Source organism: Eriocheir sinensis, chromosome 18 (genome assembly GCF_024679095.1).
Source record: "Eriocheir sinensis breed Jianghai 21 chromosome 18, ASM2467909v1, whole genome shotgun sequence".
NCBI lineage: Eukaryota > Metazoa > Arthropoda > Malacostraca > Decapoda > Varunidae > Eriocheir > Eriocheir sinensis.
The window spans coordinates 4,992,963-5,008,762 of NC_066526.1; the positions used below are offsets into that span (position 1 = coordinate 4,992,963).

Genomic DNA, 15,800 nt, shown 5'->3' on the forward strand with positions numbered 1-15,800 from the left:
AGAAGAGGGATTAACGAAGAGGGATAGAGGGGAACAGGGTATATACAGAGAGAAGCAGAAGGAGAAGGAGGAGGAGAGGAAGAAACAAGAGAAAGGAGAGAAAGAAGCAGGGGAGAAAGGAACAGGAATATATAGGGAAGGAGAAGAATGAGAAGCGAAAGTAGACATAAGGTGGCAAAAGGGAGAAACAGAAGGAAAAGGAGAGGTAGAGGAAGAAAGAACAGGAGGGGAAAAAAAATAGGAGAGAGTGACAGGAATATAAAAGAGAAACAGGAGAGGAATGGAGGAGGAGGAGGAGGAGGAGGAGGAGGAAATGCAGAACAGGTGAAAGAGAGAAAGCAGGAGAAAGATGAACAAGCAAGTACACAGAAGCAGAAGAAGAATGAGAAGTGAAGGGAGGCAACTTATCAGCTGGGAAGGAGAGATAAACAGGAGAAGGAGGAGGAGAAGGATACGAGAAAGGAAGACAAGGGGGAAAGAGAGAAAGAAGCAGGAGGGAAAGGAAAGGGAATATAGATAGAAACGAGGGTAAGAGAAAGGAAGACCAGGGGAAAGATAAAGAAGCAGGAAGGAAAGGAACGGGAATATAGACAGAAACGAAAGTAGAAAAAGGGACAGAATGGGAATCGAAAAGAAACACATCAGATGAAAGTTTGGAAAAAGAGGGAGAAACAGGAGGAAGAGGAAGGGAAGAGGAATGAGGAGCATGAAAACCGGGAGGAAAATGAGGAAAAAAAGGATAAGTAGGAGGAAGGAAGAGAAGAGGAAAGCTGAAAATAATATGACCACACGATATGGAAAAAAAAGATAAGGAGAGAGAGAGGTACAGGAAGGAGATACAGGAAGACAGAAGAGGGAGAGACATGCGGCAGAAGAAGAAACAAAGGGAGAGGGAAGAGAGTAAGAAAAGCAGAGCAAAAAGAGAAGCAAAAGGATGAAAGGAAGGGAAGGGAAAAAAGAGGAGGGGGATAAAAGGAACGTGAAATGATGGGAATTTGGAAAGGGAACAAACAGAACGAGACACAGACAGACAGATAGACAGACACTGGAAATTCCAAATATTTGACGAGATCCCCAACAATGAAAATAAAAAAATAAAAACTATGAATGATACCCCCCAAAAAAAGAAGCGGAAGTAAAAATCGACACTGAAAAGAGAGAATGAAAACGATAAAAGAAAGACAGACAGAACGAAGATACACGAGGAAGAGGAGGAGGAGGAGGATCAAGAAGAAAAACGACGAGGAAAGAAAACAATATAAAAGAAGAAGAAAAGGACGACAAGCGAGAATAAACGAGAGAAAAATGTGGCGGATAGCGAGAGGAAAAATATAATTGGACATGAAAACAAACCAGAAAAAGGCGGAGAGAGAGAGAGAGAGAGAGAGAGAGAGAGAGAGAGAGAGAGAGAGAGAGAGAGAGAGAGAGACAGAGAGAGAGGATAACAGAAACATACAAACAAAACCTAACACCCCCCTCCTCCTCCTCCTCCTCCTCCTCCCTACGGCGTGTGCTGGAGGCCGTTGAGGAGGACGCCGTTCATATTCCTGGTGACTCGCGGGGCAGGTAAGTCCGCCATGCTAATTACAGGTGAGCGAGCAGAAATTTTATGGCTCCGATGGCGACTGGTGGCGGCGGCGGTAGTGGTGGTGGTGGTGATGGTGGTGGGTAGGGGTGAGGGGGTGAGGTTGTTGTATAGTGGTGATGGTGTGTTATGGGGGTGGTGGGGATGCATGAGAAGGGGAAGTTGATGAGGGAAAAATGGTGATGTTGATGGTGTATGGGAAAGATAGGGAAAGGAGTGTAGGAAAGGTATGGTGATGATGGAGAGAAGGAGGGAAGTAGTTTTTTTGTGACGGTGGCGAAGGAAGAGAAAAGGATGGAGATGGAATAAAGAGAACGGGGGAAGGAAAACATGATGAACAGAAAGAAAAAAAAAGTGACGCAGGTGATGGTAGTGAGAGAAGTAGTAGTAGTAGTAGTAGTAGTAGTAGTAGTAGTAGTAGTAGTAGTAGTAGTAGTAGTGGTGCTTGTGGTAGAATAGAAATGGGAAAGAAAGAGGCAGTTAGATAAGGGAAGGAAAGGGGATATAAAGGATTGAGGGAAAGAGGGTGATAAGGGTGAAGGTAGTGAGTGAAGGAGATGTTTGTGACGGTAGACGAGGGAAAGGAAAAGAGGGGCAGCAAAGGGAAGGGAGGGAGAATGAGGCACGAGAAACTGCAGGAAAAGGGAAGGGAAGAATAGGCAAGGGAAAGAAGGAACAGACAAGGGAAGGGAGTTAAAGGAAGGTACGTGGGCACGAGAGACTGGCAATGGAAGGATGAAAGAAGCCAAGGAAGGGAAGGAAGGGACAGAAAAGGAAAGGAAGAAACAGCCAGGGGAGGAAGGGGCAGCCATGGGGAAGGGGCGGAAAAGAATGAACGAGGGACAGCAGGTAAAGGAGAAGAAAGAAGAAAGCAAGATATGGAAGGGAAAGGAAGGCACAGGTGAAAGGAAGGCAAAGGAAGGGAAGGAAGGAAGGGAAGGGAAAGGAAAGGGAAGGGAAGGAAGGGAGGAACAGGGAAGGTAAAGGAAGGAAGGGAGGAACAGGGAAGGTAAAGGAAGGAAGGGAGGAACAGGGAAGGTAAAGGAAGGAAAGAGTAGGCAAGGGAAAGGGAGAGGAGGGGAGAAGCAAACAAGGAAAGGAAGAAACAGCCACGGGAAAGACGGGAAAGCCAGACAAGAGGGAGGGCGGGAGGGACAGCAGGCACCACACGCGACATATGAAAACACGAGACATAACGACACCGAAATATAGACTTGCTCCAACCTCAGTGACGTCACCGCGCCATTAGGTAATCAGGGGGCGGCGCGGCGGGCCTTTAATGTTTATCTGAAGTCCTTCCAATAAATATTCCGCTCACTCGACAGATTTTACTCCGCCGGAACGAATGATGACGGAGCGGCGGCGGTGGTGGTGGCGATGGTGGTGGAGGGTTCAACACGTCACGCACACACACACACACAAACTGCCCCCTCCCACCGCCTCCTCTCCCCCTTTCCCCCCAAACCCACACCACCCCCACAAAAATTAACATCATCAACATCACCATAATCCTCCTCATCATCAACAGTATCAAAGAGTAAATCAAGACACTTTTGGGCCTATATTTGATGCGTCTTCTTTGGGCTGTCTGTCTTGTCGTCTTGGCGGCCACGCGTTGCAGACATGTTCTTATTCTTGTCTTGGTCTGCCTCTAACGTAAACAATAACAATAATAACAACAAACCATGCCGGCTGTACTCACCCCGCAGCATCCAGTGACATCATCAAATGCAGAGTGACGTCGCGGCCTGGTGTAAGGGGGGCGAGGATGTGCGGGGGGGGCGAGGATGAGGGGGGTTGGGGGGCAGCGGGTTCCTTGCTCATCACATACTCCTCGTGGCGGCGCCGTGTCGCTACTGCTCCTGATGGGAATACGAAGAACGACGTGTGTCACCTCCTTGCCAACCCACGTGTTGATGGCGCCTCTCCGCCCCGCAACAGGACGTGGACAAATATTCTGAACGAGGGCTGAGAGGAAAGGAGGGGGAGAAGGGATGAAGGGAAGAGGAGGAGGGGGGAAGAGGAGGAGGGGGGAGGAGGAGGAGGGGGGAAGGAGGAGGAGAGAGGTGTGCAAGGTTGGTGAAGGACGAAGACGCGAAAGAAATAGGAGACTTCGGAAAAGAGAGAGAAGACGAGGAGATTCGAATGATGATTAGGAGGGGAAGGTAAAGGTGAATGGAGGGCGAGGAGGAGGAAGAAATGGGGAATAGTAAAGAAATAGGGGATTGAAGAGAGCATGGAGGTAGAATGGGAGAAAAGGGAGGGAAGAGGAGGAGAGCTGAAGGGAAGGAGGAGGAGATGGGGATGATAATGATAATGGTATAGAACATAAGAACGTAGGAGTCTGCAAGAGGCCGGTAGGCCTGTACAAGGCAGCTCCTTTGAACCTAAGCTCACGTGAATTTAACCCCACCTAATATCGCTGTCCATGAATTTATCCAGTGACACTGATTTATCTAATCTATTTTTGAATGCGACAATTGTATTGGCACTCACCACATGACTGCTCAGCCTGTTCCACTCATCCACCACTCTATTAGTAAACAAATTTATGCCTATATCCCGGTTGAATCTGAATTTATCCAGTTTAAACCCATTACTTCGTGTCCTACCCGGTTCTCTTTCCAACAGAACCTTATTGAATATCCCCCTCGTTAAAGCCCTTCATCCATTTATAAACCTCGATCATGTCTCCACGCACCCTTCGCCTTTCTAGAGAATGCAAGTTCAACTGTTTGAGTCTTTCCTCGTATGGCAAGTTTCTTAACCCCTGAATCATCTTAGTCATCCTCCTCTGCACCGATTCTAACATTTTTATATCCATTCTATAGTAAGGTGACCAGAACTGAACCGCATAATCAAGATGAGGTCTAACTAATGCTAAATATAGTTTGAGGAAGACTTCGGCACTTCTGTTGCTTACGCTCCTTGAAATAAAACCCAGTACCCTGTATGCTCGATTTCTAGGTGGGTGAAGGACAAGGGAGAGGAATAAATAGGGGATTGAAGAGGAGAGAGGAGAGATGGGGTGGGAAGTATAGGCGTGCTGGTGGGTGAAGAATGAGGATGATGTCGAGGAAAGGAGGAATGAGAGCCGGAGGAATGAATTGACAAGTGGAGAGAAGGAAAGGAGAGGAAGGAGGGAAGGAGGACTGGGGAAAAACGAGGAAGAGGAAGTCGAGAAGGAGAGGGATGAAAATCGGATTGGAGAGGAAGAGAATAAGATAGGAGGAGGAGGTAAAGAAGGGGGAGGAAAGGGGGAGGGTGAGGAAAGGAGAAGAAAAGAAGAGACAAAAGAAGAACGAGGAAGAGAAGGAGGAGGAGGTCGAGGAGAAGGATGAGGATCGAATTGGAGAGAAAGGAGTTAGATCGAAGGAAGGAGGAGGGAAAGAAGGGAGAACAGGGAGGAGGAGGGACAGGAAGAAAATGAATAAGAGAAGGAGGTAAAGATGGATGAAAATCGAATCGGAAAGGGAGAGGAAGGGAAGAAATGAGATGGAAGAAAGAAAGAAAGAAGGAAGTGCAGGAAGAAGGAGGGGGGGGGGAGGAGAGGAAGGGGGGATTGGGGGAGGGGGGGAAGGGTGGCGCCGAAGAATACAGACAAGAAGGACGACCTCGGCGCAACCAAGGTCGTCATGGGGAGACTAAACTTAACTTGGGCAGCAAAATAAAACAGCGCCCCTTTCCATCCAACCGTCTTCCTCTGCCTCCCTCCTCCTTCCTCCTCCTCCTCCTCCTCCTCCTCCTTCTTCCACTAGACACTTTACTTCCCCTCCTTGGTCTGGGATTTCGTTTTGGGAGGATAATTTTCATACAAATCTTAAGGGAACAGACTCGCCCGAAATTGCTACCTCGTTGAGTCGCTCCGGACGAGAACGAGGTGTTGGGAGACCTTTGTGTGTGTGACGTAAGGGGAGGAGGAAGTGAGGGAGGAAGGAAGGGGGGGTGACTAAGGGAAAGAGAGGCGTGGTAAGGAGGAGGAGAAGGGGAAAAAGAAGGAAAGGGGAAACTTGAGGGACGGTATGGCAGAGAATAAATAGGAGAAATGGAGGAAATGAAGGGAAAAAGGAGGAAGAAAAGGGAAGACTAAGAGGAAAAGGGAAAACTTGAGGGAAGAAAAGGATGAAAAAGAGGATGAGGTAACTGAGCGTAAAAGGGGAGTGGAAAGGTAACAGAAAGGGAAGCCAGATATTAAGGGGATTAAGGGTACCAAGTGAAGCCAGATATTAAGGGGATTAAGGGTACCAAGGGAAGCCAGATATTAAGGGGATTAAGGGTACCAAGGGAAGCCAGATATTAAGGGGATTAAGGGTACCAAGGGAAGCCAGATATTAAGGGGATTAAGGGTACCAAGGGAAGCCAGATATTAAGGGGATTAAGGGTACCAAAGGAAGCCAGATATTAAGGGGATTAAGGGTACCAAGGAAGCCAGATATTAAGGATTAAGGGTACCAAGGAAGCCAGATATTAAGGGATTAAGGGTACCAAGGAAGCCAGATATTAAGGGGATTAAGGGTACCAAGGAAGCCAGATATTAAGGGGATTAAGGGTACCAAGGGAAGCCAGATATTAAGGGGATTAAGGGTACCAAGGGAAGCCAGATATTAAGGGGATTAAGGGTACCAAAGGAAGCCAGATATTAAGGGGATTAAGGGTACCAAGGGAAGCCAGATATTAAGGGGATTAAGGGTACCAAGGAAGCCAGATATTAAGGGGATTAAGGGTACCAAAGGAAGCCAGATATTAAGGGGATTAAGGGTACCAAAGGAAGCCAGATATTAAGGGGATTAAGGGTACCAAGGGAAGCCAGATATTAAGGGGATTAAGGGTACCAAGGGAAGCCAGATATTAAGGGGATTAAGGGTACCACTAAGACACCAAAAGGAAAGGGGAAGGAAGAAAAAGTTGAGGGAGGAAAGGCAAGGAAATAAATTGTAGCAACTAAGGGAAAGAGGGGGAGAGATAAGGTGCTAAACAGGGAAGAATAATGTGAAGATTACCGCTACGAGAACCAGAGGAAGAGGAGAAAAGAGAAAAGTAGAAGGAGGAGGAGGAAGGAGGCAGAGAGGGAAAAGGGAAAGAGAGAAGTGAAAGATAAAAGAAAGGGAAAGAGAAATGAATGATTGGACAAAATAGAAAAACAAAAGAGAGGAAAAATAGAGGAAGGTTGTACTGAAGTGAAAAAAATATAGAAAAGCAAAAATATAAGGAAGATAAATAGGAGTTAATTAAGAGAAGCGTGTGAAGGGAAGAGTGAATAAGGAGGAGGAGGAGGAGGAGGAGGAGGAGGAGGAGGAGGTAAGGTACACATATTCTCAAACATTCCGACACACACACACACACACACACACACACACACACACACACACACACACACACACACACACACACGAGTAGACTATCGTGGAGATTGTGTTAGTATTCCCAAGGGTAGTTTAATGAGTCTAGTGATTCTTTGACAATTCTTCTGCACCATAAACATGAAAAAAAGAACTCAGGAGAACCCGACTAATCTCCTGTGTGGTCTTTGGATATGTTGTGAGGGCCGAAAGCAACTGAGAACACGGATTTAGGAACATGCAAAGGTCAAAGGTCAAAGGGCAGAGGGGAGAGGAGGAAAGGGCAGCAAGGGGAGGAAGGAGGAGCTGTCTGGCGGAGATAATGCACACCCCTTCCTCCCCTCCCCTCTTTCATCCCCTCTCTCATGGCAGACCACACAATGATGCTTCCCCTCCCTCTCTTCCTCCCTCCTTCTCTCCCTCTCCCTCCTACTCCACTTCCCTGTCTTCTCTCTCCCCCTCGAGTTCCTATGTACCGAGGTTATTCTTTCCCGTCTCTCTCTGTCCTTCACTCTCAAACACTCACACTCTCACACGCTCTCGCACTCACACACTCACTCACTCACTCGCACACTCGCACACTCCTTTCTGTCTCTACCTTAGTCCTTTTCTCATTTTTTCCTATTTACTTTTATCCTTTTTCTTGCCTTTCTGTCTCTCTTTTATCTCCTCTCCTCACTTCCTGTTGATCTTCCTTTCACCTTTTTCTCTCTTTCACTCTTTCCTTGTCACTCTAACTTATTTTTCTTATCCTTATTTTCATGCGAACATAAGAAGGAGTCTGCAAGAGGCCGGTTGGTCTATACAATGCAGCTTCTGTACTCTCAACCTCATCTTACCTCTCTATCCATGACCTTATCCAGTCTCTTCTTGAATGCATATATGGTAATGGCACTCAGACATGGCTGCCAAGCCTATTCCATTCATCCACCACTTTATTGGTGAACCAATTCTTGCCCATGTCTTTATTGAATCTGAATTTATCTAACTTAAATCCATTGCTACGTGTCCTACCCGGTTCTTTAACAACCAAAATCCTATTGGCATCCCCTTTATTAAAGCCCTTCATCCTTTTATAGACTTCGATCAGGTCTCCTCGCAACCTTCGTTTTCTAGAGAGTGTTGATTTAAATGTTTCAGTCTGTCTTCATAAGGCAAGTTTCGCACCCCCTGAATCATCTTTGTCATCCTCCTCTGTACAGATTCTAACATCTTGATATCCATTCTATAGTATGGTGACCAAAACTGAACCGCATAATCGAGATGAGGTCTAACTAGTGCTAAGTAAAGTTTGAGGATGACCAGCGCTCCTATTGCTATATGTAAATAATAAAAAACAGCGGACCATTCTCTTTCTTCCCCTCTTCCTGTCTTTATCTTCTCACCTCTCTCTCTCTCTCTCTCTCTCTCTCTCTCTCTCTCTCTCCCCTATTTTCTTTTATCCCTTCTCTTCCTCCTCTGCTTGTCTCCTACCTCCTCCTTTCCTCCTTTTTTCTTTTATCTTCCTTACGCCTCACTAACCCTGCTAAAGGATGTCTATTACCCACCTGCAGTGTCTCCTAAAGCCCTTTGTATCTTCCTCTTCTCTTCCTCCTCCTCCTCGTCCTCCTTCTCCTCTCCGTCGACGTCCTCCCCGCCATATCTGTGCGGTGGGTGGGGTGGGGGTGGGTGGGGGGGAGAGGGGAAAGCTCATTATGGTAATCATCGTTAATTAGGACCGAGAGGAAAAGACACGGTTTGAAAAGTTCGCCAAAATGATCAGGTGGCGGCGAACATTTCCACGAAGAGAGACGGAAAAATACACACGCGTCCTGGAGCCAAGGTATAAAGTTACATAAGGGAAAATAAACTTTGGTATATGCGTAGAGAGTAACACGAAGCTCGGAAATACAAATAGGAGAAGATGTGGAAGATATAGAGAATAGTGGTGGAGTAATAGTGATAGGTGGAGTAATAGGAGGAATAGTGGAGAGTAACACGATGCTCAGAAATACAAATAGAAGATGTAGATATAGTGATAGAGAGAAGGATACAGACACAGGCATACGGGAGGAGGGTTAAATTAGTACAGCAAAACAAATTGTAGTATATACGTCGAGTCATACGCACGTAGCTCTAAAACACCAATAAAAGGAGAAAAGGAGATGTACGGAATGTAGAGGTAGAGAGTAGTTGTAGAGAGAAGGAGAAATACGGAATGGTTAGTTATATATGTGAAAGCAAGAAAGTATGACGTAAAGAATCACACATATGCAGCTCTGGAGTACAAATAAAAATACAAATACAAATAAAAGGAGATTTAGGGAATGTAGAGGTAGAGAATAGTTGTAGAGAGAAGGAGAAATACGGAAGGGTTAGTTATATATGTGAAAGCAAGAAAGTATGACGTAAAGAATCACACATATGCAGCTCTGGAATACAAGTAAAAAGATGTAGAGAATGCAGAAATAGAGAATTGTGGTAGAGTGAAGGATTAATACGGATTCAGGAGGCAAGGTAATGCTATGAAAATGAAAACAAACTGTACTATGGGTAGAGAATCACACGTTTTTATCTCTGAAATGTAAAAAGGTGTAGAATGTAGAGAATGTAGAGATGCGAACATTTCCACGAAGAGACGGAAAAATACACATGCGTTTAGGAGGCAAGGTAAAGTTTTATAAAGGAAATAAAATCGTAGTATAGGAAGAGAATCAAACGTAAGTAGATCTGAAATACAAACAGAAGGAGATGTATAAGATAAAAATGATGCAGACAATAGAGAAACACACACATTCACGAGGCAAGATAAAGTTATATATTGGAAATCGAACTGTAATATACATTGAGAGTCACACGAAGTTCAGAAATACAAATAGAAGGAAATGTAGAAGCTATAGAGATGTAGACAGTAGAGAAACACACACATTCAGGAGGCAAGCAAGGTAACGTTATATTAAGGAATCACAGGTAAAGTAAAGGAAATTTGTACTAAAAGATAATAAAAACAGAAATACAAGGAAGATAAATGTGTGTTAAAGGGAAAAGCTTGTGAGGAAAATAGAAGAGGAAAATTAAATACGAATAAAAGATGTAGGGAAGGAGACGCAGATATTGTAGAAAATAGTAGAAGAGAGGAGAAATACACACATATTCAGCAGGCAAGGTAAAGTTATATATAGGAAAACAAACTGTGCTATTACCTAGAGAGTCACGTGTACTAGCTCTGAAACACAAATAGGAGACATAGGGAAGGAGATGTAGAGAATAATAATAGAAAGGAAGTAAAGTACACATTCAGGAGGCAAGGGAAAGGTTACATCAAGAAAAGCAAACTGTAGTATTACTTAGAAAATCACACGTAGTAGCTCTGAAACACAAACAGAAGACATAAGGGAGGAGATGTAGAGAATAATAATACAGAGGAAGAAAAGTACACATTCAGTAAGTAAGGCAAAGGTTATATCAAGAAAAGCAAACTGTAGTATTACTTAGAAAATCACACGTAGCTCTAAAACACAAATAGGAGACATAGGGAAGGAGTAGAGAATGGCAGTAGAGATTAGGAGAAATACACACACACACAGTCACACACACACACACACACACACACACACACACATATACATTTAGGAGGCAAGGTAAAGTTTTAAATAGGAAAATAAGAGTCTCGCGTACTAGCTCTGAAACACAAATAGAGACATAGGGAAGGAGAAGTAGAGAATGGCAGTAAAGAATAGGAAAAATACACACACATTCAGGAGGCAAGGTAAAGTTATAAATAGGAAAACAAACTGTAGTATTACCTTGAAAGTCACACGAAGCTCAGAAATACAAATAAAGGGAGATGCAGGGAGAGATGTACTGAATATTGATGTAGAAAAGACGAGAGGAGAGGAGATATATAGCATTCAGGAGGCAAAGTTAAGCCGTATCAATGAAAACTAATGTAGTATAGGAATAGAATTACACTTTCGTAGCTCTGAAACACAAATAAAAGCTCTAGTAAAGATATAGAGTATAGCGATAGAGAGGAGAAACACACATTCAGGAAGTAAAATAAAGCCATATATCGGAAAACAAATTGCAATATTACCGAGTGAATCACACGCACACAGCTCTGAAATACAAATAGATGGAGGTTTAGGGAAGGAGATGTAGAGATTAGTAATAGATATAGGAAGAAATACACACATTCAGAGGCGAGGTAAAGACATATATCGGAAAATAGGCTGCAATATTACCTAGAGAGTCACACGCATGCAGCTCTGAAATACAAATAGAAGGAGGTTTAGGGAAGGAGATGTAGAGATTAGTAAAAGAGGGGAAGAAATACACACATTCATTAGGCAAAGTAAAGCCATATATCGGAAAACAAGCTGCAGTAGTATACCAAGCGAGTCACACGCATGCAGCTCTGAAATACAAATAGAAGGAGGTTTAGAGAAGGAGATGTTGAGATTAGTAATAGAGAAGAATACAAACACACATTCAGAGGCAAGGTAAAGACATATATCGGAAAACAAGCTGCAGTATTACCAAGGGAGTCACACGCACGCAGCTCTGAAATACAAATAGAAGGAGGTTTAGAGAAGGAGATGTTGAGATTAGTAATAGAGAAGAATACAAACACACATTCAGAGGCAAGGTAAAGACATATATCGGAAAACAAGCTGCAGTATTACCAAGGGAGTCACATGCACGCAGCTCTGAAATACAAATAGAAGGATGTGTAGCAGTACGCCTTTAGTTCAGGTAGAGGCGGATAATGAGGTCTTAAATTCGAGGTGGAAAGGGATACACACATATTTGGGAGTCACCGTAAATCACGACGTGGCTTTAAAAATTCAATAAGAAAAAGTAGGACCGAACGGAACGCACCTGGCTTTGCATTGGAACAGAGGAAAGGGAAAGGAATAGATTTAATTAGGAATACAGGGAAGGATGAAGGAAATAAAGGAGAAAGGAAGAGATGGAAGAAATAAAGGAGGGATCGAGGGAATAAAGGATGAAGAGAGGGATGGAGGAAATAAAAGGGAGGGAGAAATGGAGGTAATAAGGAGAGATAGGATGGATGGAAGGAATAATGGAGGAAAGAAGGGATGGAAGGAATAAGAAAGAGAGGGTTTATGAAGGGAGAGATGAAGGAGAATAATGAAGAAAAGGAGGAATAGACAAAATAAAGGGAGGAATGAAGAATGAAACGCAGGAAATAATGAAGGAATGGAGGGATGGAATGAGTATGAGAAGGGAGGGATGAGGAGAGGGAGAAATGCAATAAGAGAGAAAGGGAAGGAGGGAGGGAGGGAAGAAATAAGAAAAGGGAGGAATGAAGATTGAAATGAAGGGAGTACTACAGAAAAGAAGAGATGGACGGAATGAAAACAAAGAAAGGAGGTAGGGAGAGGGAAGGGAGAGGGGGAGGGAGGGAAAAAAAAGAAAAGGGAGGGATAAAGAGTGAAATTAAGGAAATAATGTAGAAGAGATGGACGGAATAAAAACAAAGAAAGGAGGGAGGGAGAGGGAAGGGAGAGAGGAAGGGAGGGAGGGAGGTAGGGAAAAAAGAAAAGGAAGGGATGAAAAGTGAAATGAAGGAAATAATAAAACCAGCAGCAAAGAAAAAAAAAGACAAGGAGGAAATAAAAAAAAATACAAGGAAGAAATAAAGAAAAAAAAAAGATAAGGGAAAAGAGGAAGGGAGGAAGGGAGGGAGGAATACCTGAGGAAGGGCAGGTGGGGATGAGATATACAGCCTGCCGATTGGTTGACACAGGAGGTAAGTGTTTCCTGATAACCAATTAGCGTGGAGTGTCGGGCCAATTGAATATAATTTTCAGGCGCTTGTTCCCGCCGCTGCGACACACACACCAGCAGGCAGGCGGGCAGGTGAGCAGGTGTGAAGGGAAGGCAGGTAGGTGAACAGGTGAGCAGGTAGTTAAGGAGGTAGGCAGGTGATAAAGTAAGCAGACAGGAAGGTACAGGTAGGTAAGCAGATGAAAAGGTAAGCAGGTAGACAGTATTGGTGGGTAAGTAAGCAAGTCGACATCAAGGTAGGTAGGCAAAGGATTGAGGCGGCAGTAGGTAAGCAGAAGAGCAGGAGGAGCAGGATGAAAGGTGAGTGAAATGTAGAGTAAAAGCAGGTTAGCAGGCAAGCAGGTAGGTGGCCAGGTACGGACGTATAGGCAAGGAAGAGGGAGGGAGGGAGGGAGGGACGGGGACTAGCACGAGGGAGGGAGACTAGCAAGAGGGAGGGAGGGAGGGAGGGAGACTAGCAAAGGGGGAGGGAGGGAGGCTATCAAAAGGGAGGGAGGGAGGGAGGGGGAGTAATAAGAGGGAGGGAGGGAAGGGGACTAGCAAGAGGGAGGGAGGGAAGGGGACTAGCAAGAGGGAGGGAGGGAGAGGTACTAGCAAGAGGGAGGGAGGGAGTCTACACACACGGGCAGCTCTAACATGTTCCAGTTACGGTCAGACTAAAATGTTAAACGAGCAGGTCAGCAAATGGCGATTTATAACACTCAGAAGCCATTGCGAGGAGAAGCTACGAGGCCGCTTACTTGGCGTCGACTTATACTGAGGGAGGTCGGCGGGCGGCTTTGGCTCCAGCAATAAGGAATAATAAGGACCAGGGCGACCACCAGCGCCTCCCTCCCCTAGCCAGTTTACTCTCAGATGTATTAATCCGCCCTCCTTGAATGCCTCTCCCCTGTCGCTCCGCCCTCCGCGTACTCATATAAGGCAGCGCAAAAGGATTCTAACTCTATTTTCTGTCCTAATTTATCGCCTCCTAAGCCGCGTCCGCCCCGGGAGTCCCTAAAGTTGCCGTCACGATGATGTAGATGCAGTAAGTCAAGTGGTTACTGGCGCAGGAATTCTGTAAACACCGAGATAGAAACTGCGGTGGAAATTCATGTAGAAACTAACATTGGAGCCCTCGGCCAAGCCCTGCCTCGGCCCTCCTCCCCTTGTGTCTGTGAACCGCCTTTCCTATTCCTCCGTCCCTGCTCGCCGGCCCTTTCCCTTCCCTTCTCTTCCTCCCTTCCAGCGCCTGAGGGAGTGAGTGCCGTGTACCCTTCCAGAATTTCCAAGTCAGATAAAAAAGAAACATAGGATCATCCCTCCGCCCTGGACAATAGCGCGAAGTAAGAAATTCCGGAGCCGTGAGTGAGAAATTGCCTCATAAATCCGGCCAGTGACTCCCTCTGTTGGCCCTCGCAGCGCCGTGACAAAGGAAATCAAGCTAAGTGGCCTCGGGTTGGGTTGCCCCTCGCCCCTTCCTCCCCTCGGCCCCTCCCCCTCCTCCTAGCCATTCATAAGCAATTAGTTCACGCTAACAAATCCTCCTCCGAGAGTCATGCCCCTTCCAAGCGCCCCTCCTCCTCCTCCCTACCTCCTCCCCCTTCTCTTCCTCCTCCTCCAGCTCCTCCCCCGCACGCACCCTGAGTCACTTCGAAGGTAATCAAATCTCTGGCTAATCTTCCCCTGCTGCGATGCGTCCTGGAGTAATGTGGGAAAACATGGTGAAAATATATGCGTTTTCGAGAGAAGAAAGAGAGGTAAGGAAGGCGGGAGGGAGACAAGAAGAAAGAGATGTGTAGTATACGTAAATGGGACAAGGACTGGAGGAGGAGAAGGAGATAAGGAGAAGGAAGGAAGAGGAGGAGGAGAGGAAACAAGGTGGAAATGTATGCTTTTTCCAGGGAGGGAAGGGAGAGAGATACGGAGGGAGGGAGACATGAGTGAGGAATGCAAGAAAGAAGTAAAAAAACAACAACAGGGAAAGACGGTATGAAAAATGCAAAGAAGTAGAAAAAGAAGAAGGCAAGGAATGGACGATACGAAAGAAGGAATGCAGGAAAAGATGGAGATAAAGAGAAGGAAGGCGGAGGAGGAGGAGGAGAAGGAGGAGGAGAGGTCAGTGTGGAGAGGGTGATAACAGTGATAACAGAGGGACGAAAACGAAATAGCGATGAGAGGAGGAGGAGGAGGAGGAGATAGTGGAAGAGAACGTGGCGAGGAGAGGGATTGATTGAAGGAGTGGAGAGGGAGATGAAAGGGCAGGACAATTAGAGAGAATTTGCTGAGGATGAAGAGCAGAGGACGAGAAACAGCCGACCAAAGGAAGGACGAGGACGAGGAGGAGAGGACGAAGAGGAGGAACAGAATGAGGACGAGGAATGGATTAGACGGAAAAGCAGAATAAATGAGGAAGGGGAAAGGGTGAGGAGGACGGGAATGAGAGGAAGAGGAAGATGAAGACGAGGAATGGGTAAGAGGGAGAAGATGAATAAATGAGGAATAGGAAAGACGGTAAGGAAGATGAGAAGAGGAGGACGAAGAATAAGAAAAAAAAAAGGAACAACTCTGTGAGGAAAACCAAGAAAAAATGGATAAATACGAAAAGGAAAAGACTGATGAAGAGGAAAACGTATAGAATAGACGTCTAGTGAGTAATCTGAGGAAATGGGTGAAGGAAAAATGTAAATACCTCCTCCTCTAATTCCCCTCTTCCTCCTCCACCTCCTCCTCCTCCTCCTCCTCTTCACTATTTTTGTCATTTTCCTCCACTTGAGATGAGGATTCGTCTGTCTATCTGTCTGTCTATTTGTCTTTCTATCTGTTATTCTCTTGATCATCGCGCTGTGACTTCGGCGTCTAATAAGGACTCGCTCATTGGAAATTCTATTGTGATGCGTCGGGGCTGTTCGTAATGCGGAAGGCGGGAAGAGTTACAAAGGGAGAGAAGTATGGAAGGAGGTACTTGAGGGAGAGACTGAAAGAATGAAGGACTGAGTGAGGGAGAGACGTAAGGGAGGAGGAAAGAGAGGATGATTGAGTAGGAAGTGAGGGAGGGAGGTAAGGAAGGAGGTAAGCGAGGGAGAGATTGAAATAATGAGCGA

The 15,800-nt window shown here is 45.4% G+C and overlaps 1 protein-coding gene across 3 annotated transcripts in view; it reads right to left on the bottom strand.

Moving 5' to 3' along the window:
• LOC127000245 (probable glutamate receptor) overlaps positions 1 to 15,800 on the bottom strand; it is a 188,175-nt gene that overhangs the window by 146,152 nt on the left and 26,223 nt on the right. For 2 of the 3 annotated variants that reach the window (XM_050863697.1, XM_050863694.1), the window contains exons 2-3: positions 8,472 to 8,566; positions 3,288 to 3,447 (exon numbers count right to left, since the gene is read on the bottom strand). In XM_050863697.1, the coding sequence (XP_050719654.1) occupies positions 3,288 to 3,409 (122 nt within the window). In that variant the 5' untranslated portion in view covers positions 3,410 to 3,447; positions 8,472 to 8,566. Of the gene's footprint in view, positions 1 to 3,287; positions 3,448 to 8,471; positions 8,567 to 15,800 lie in introns of those variants that run through there. The other variant, XM_050863695.1, reaches the window with a different exon arrangement.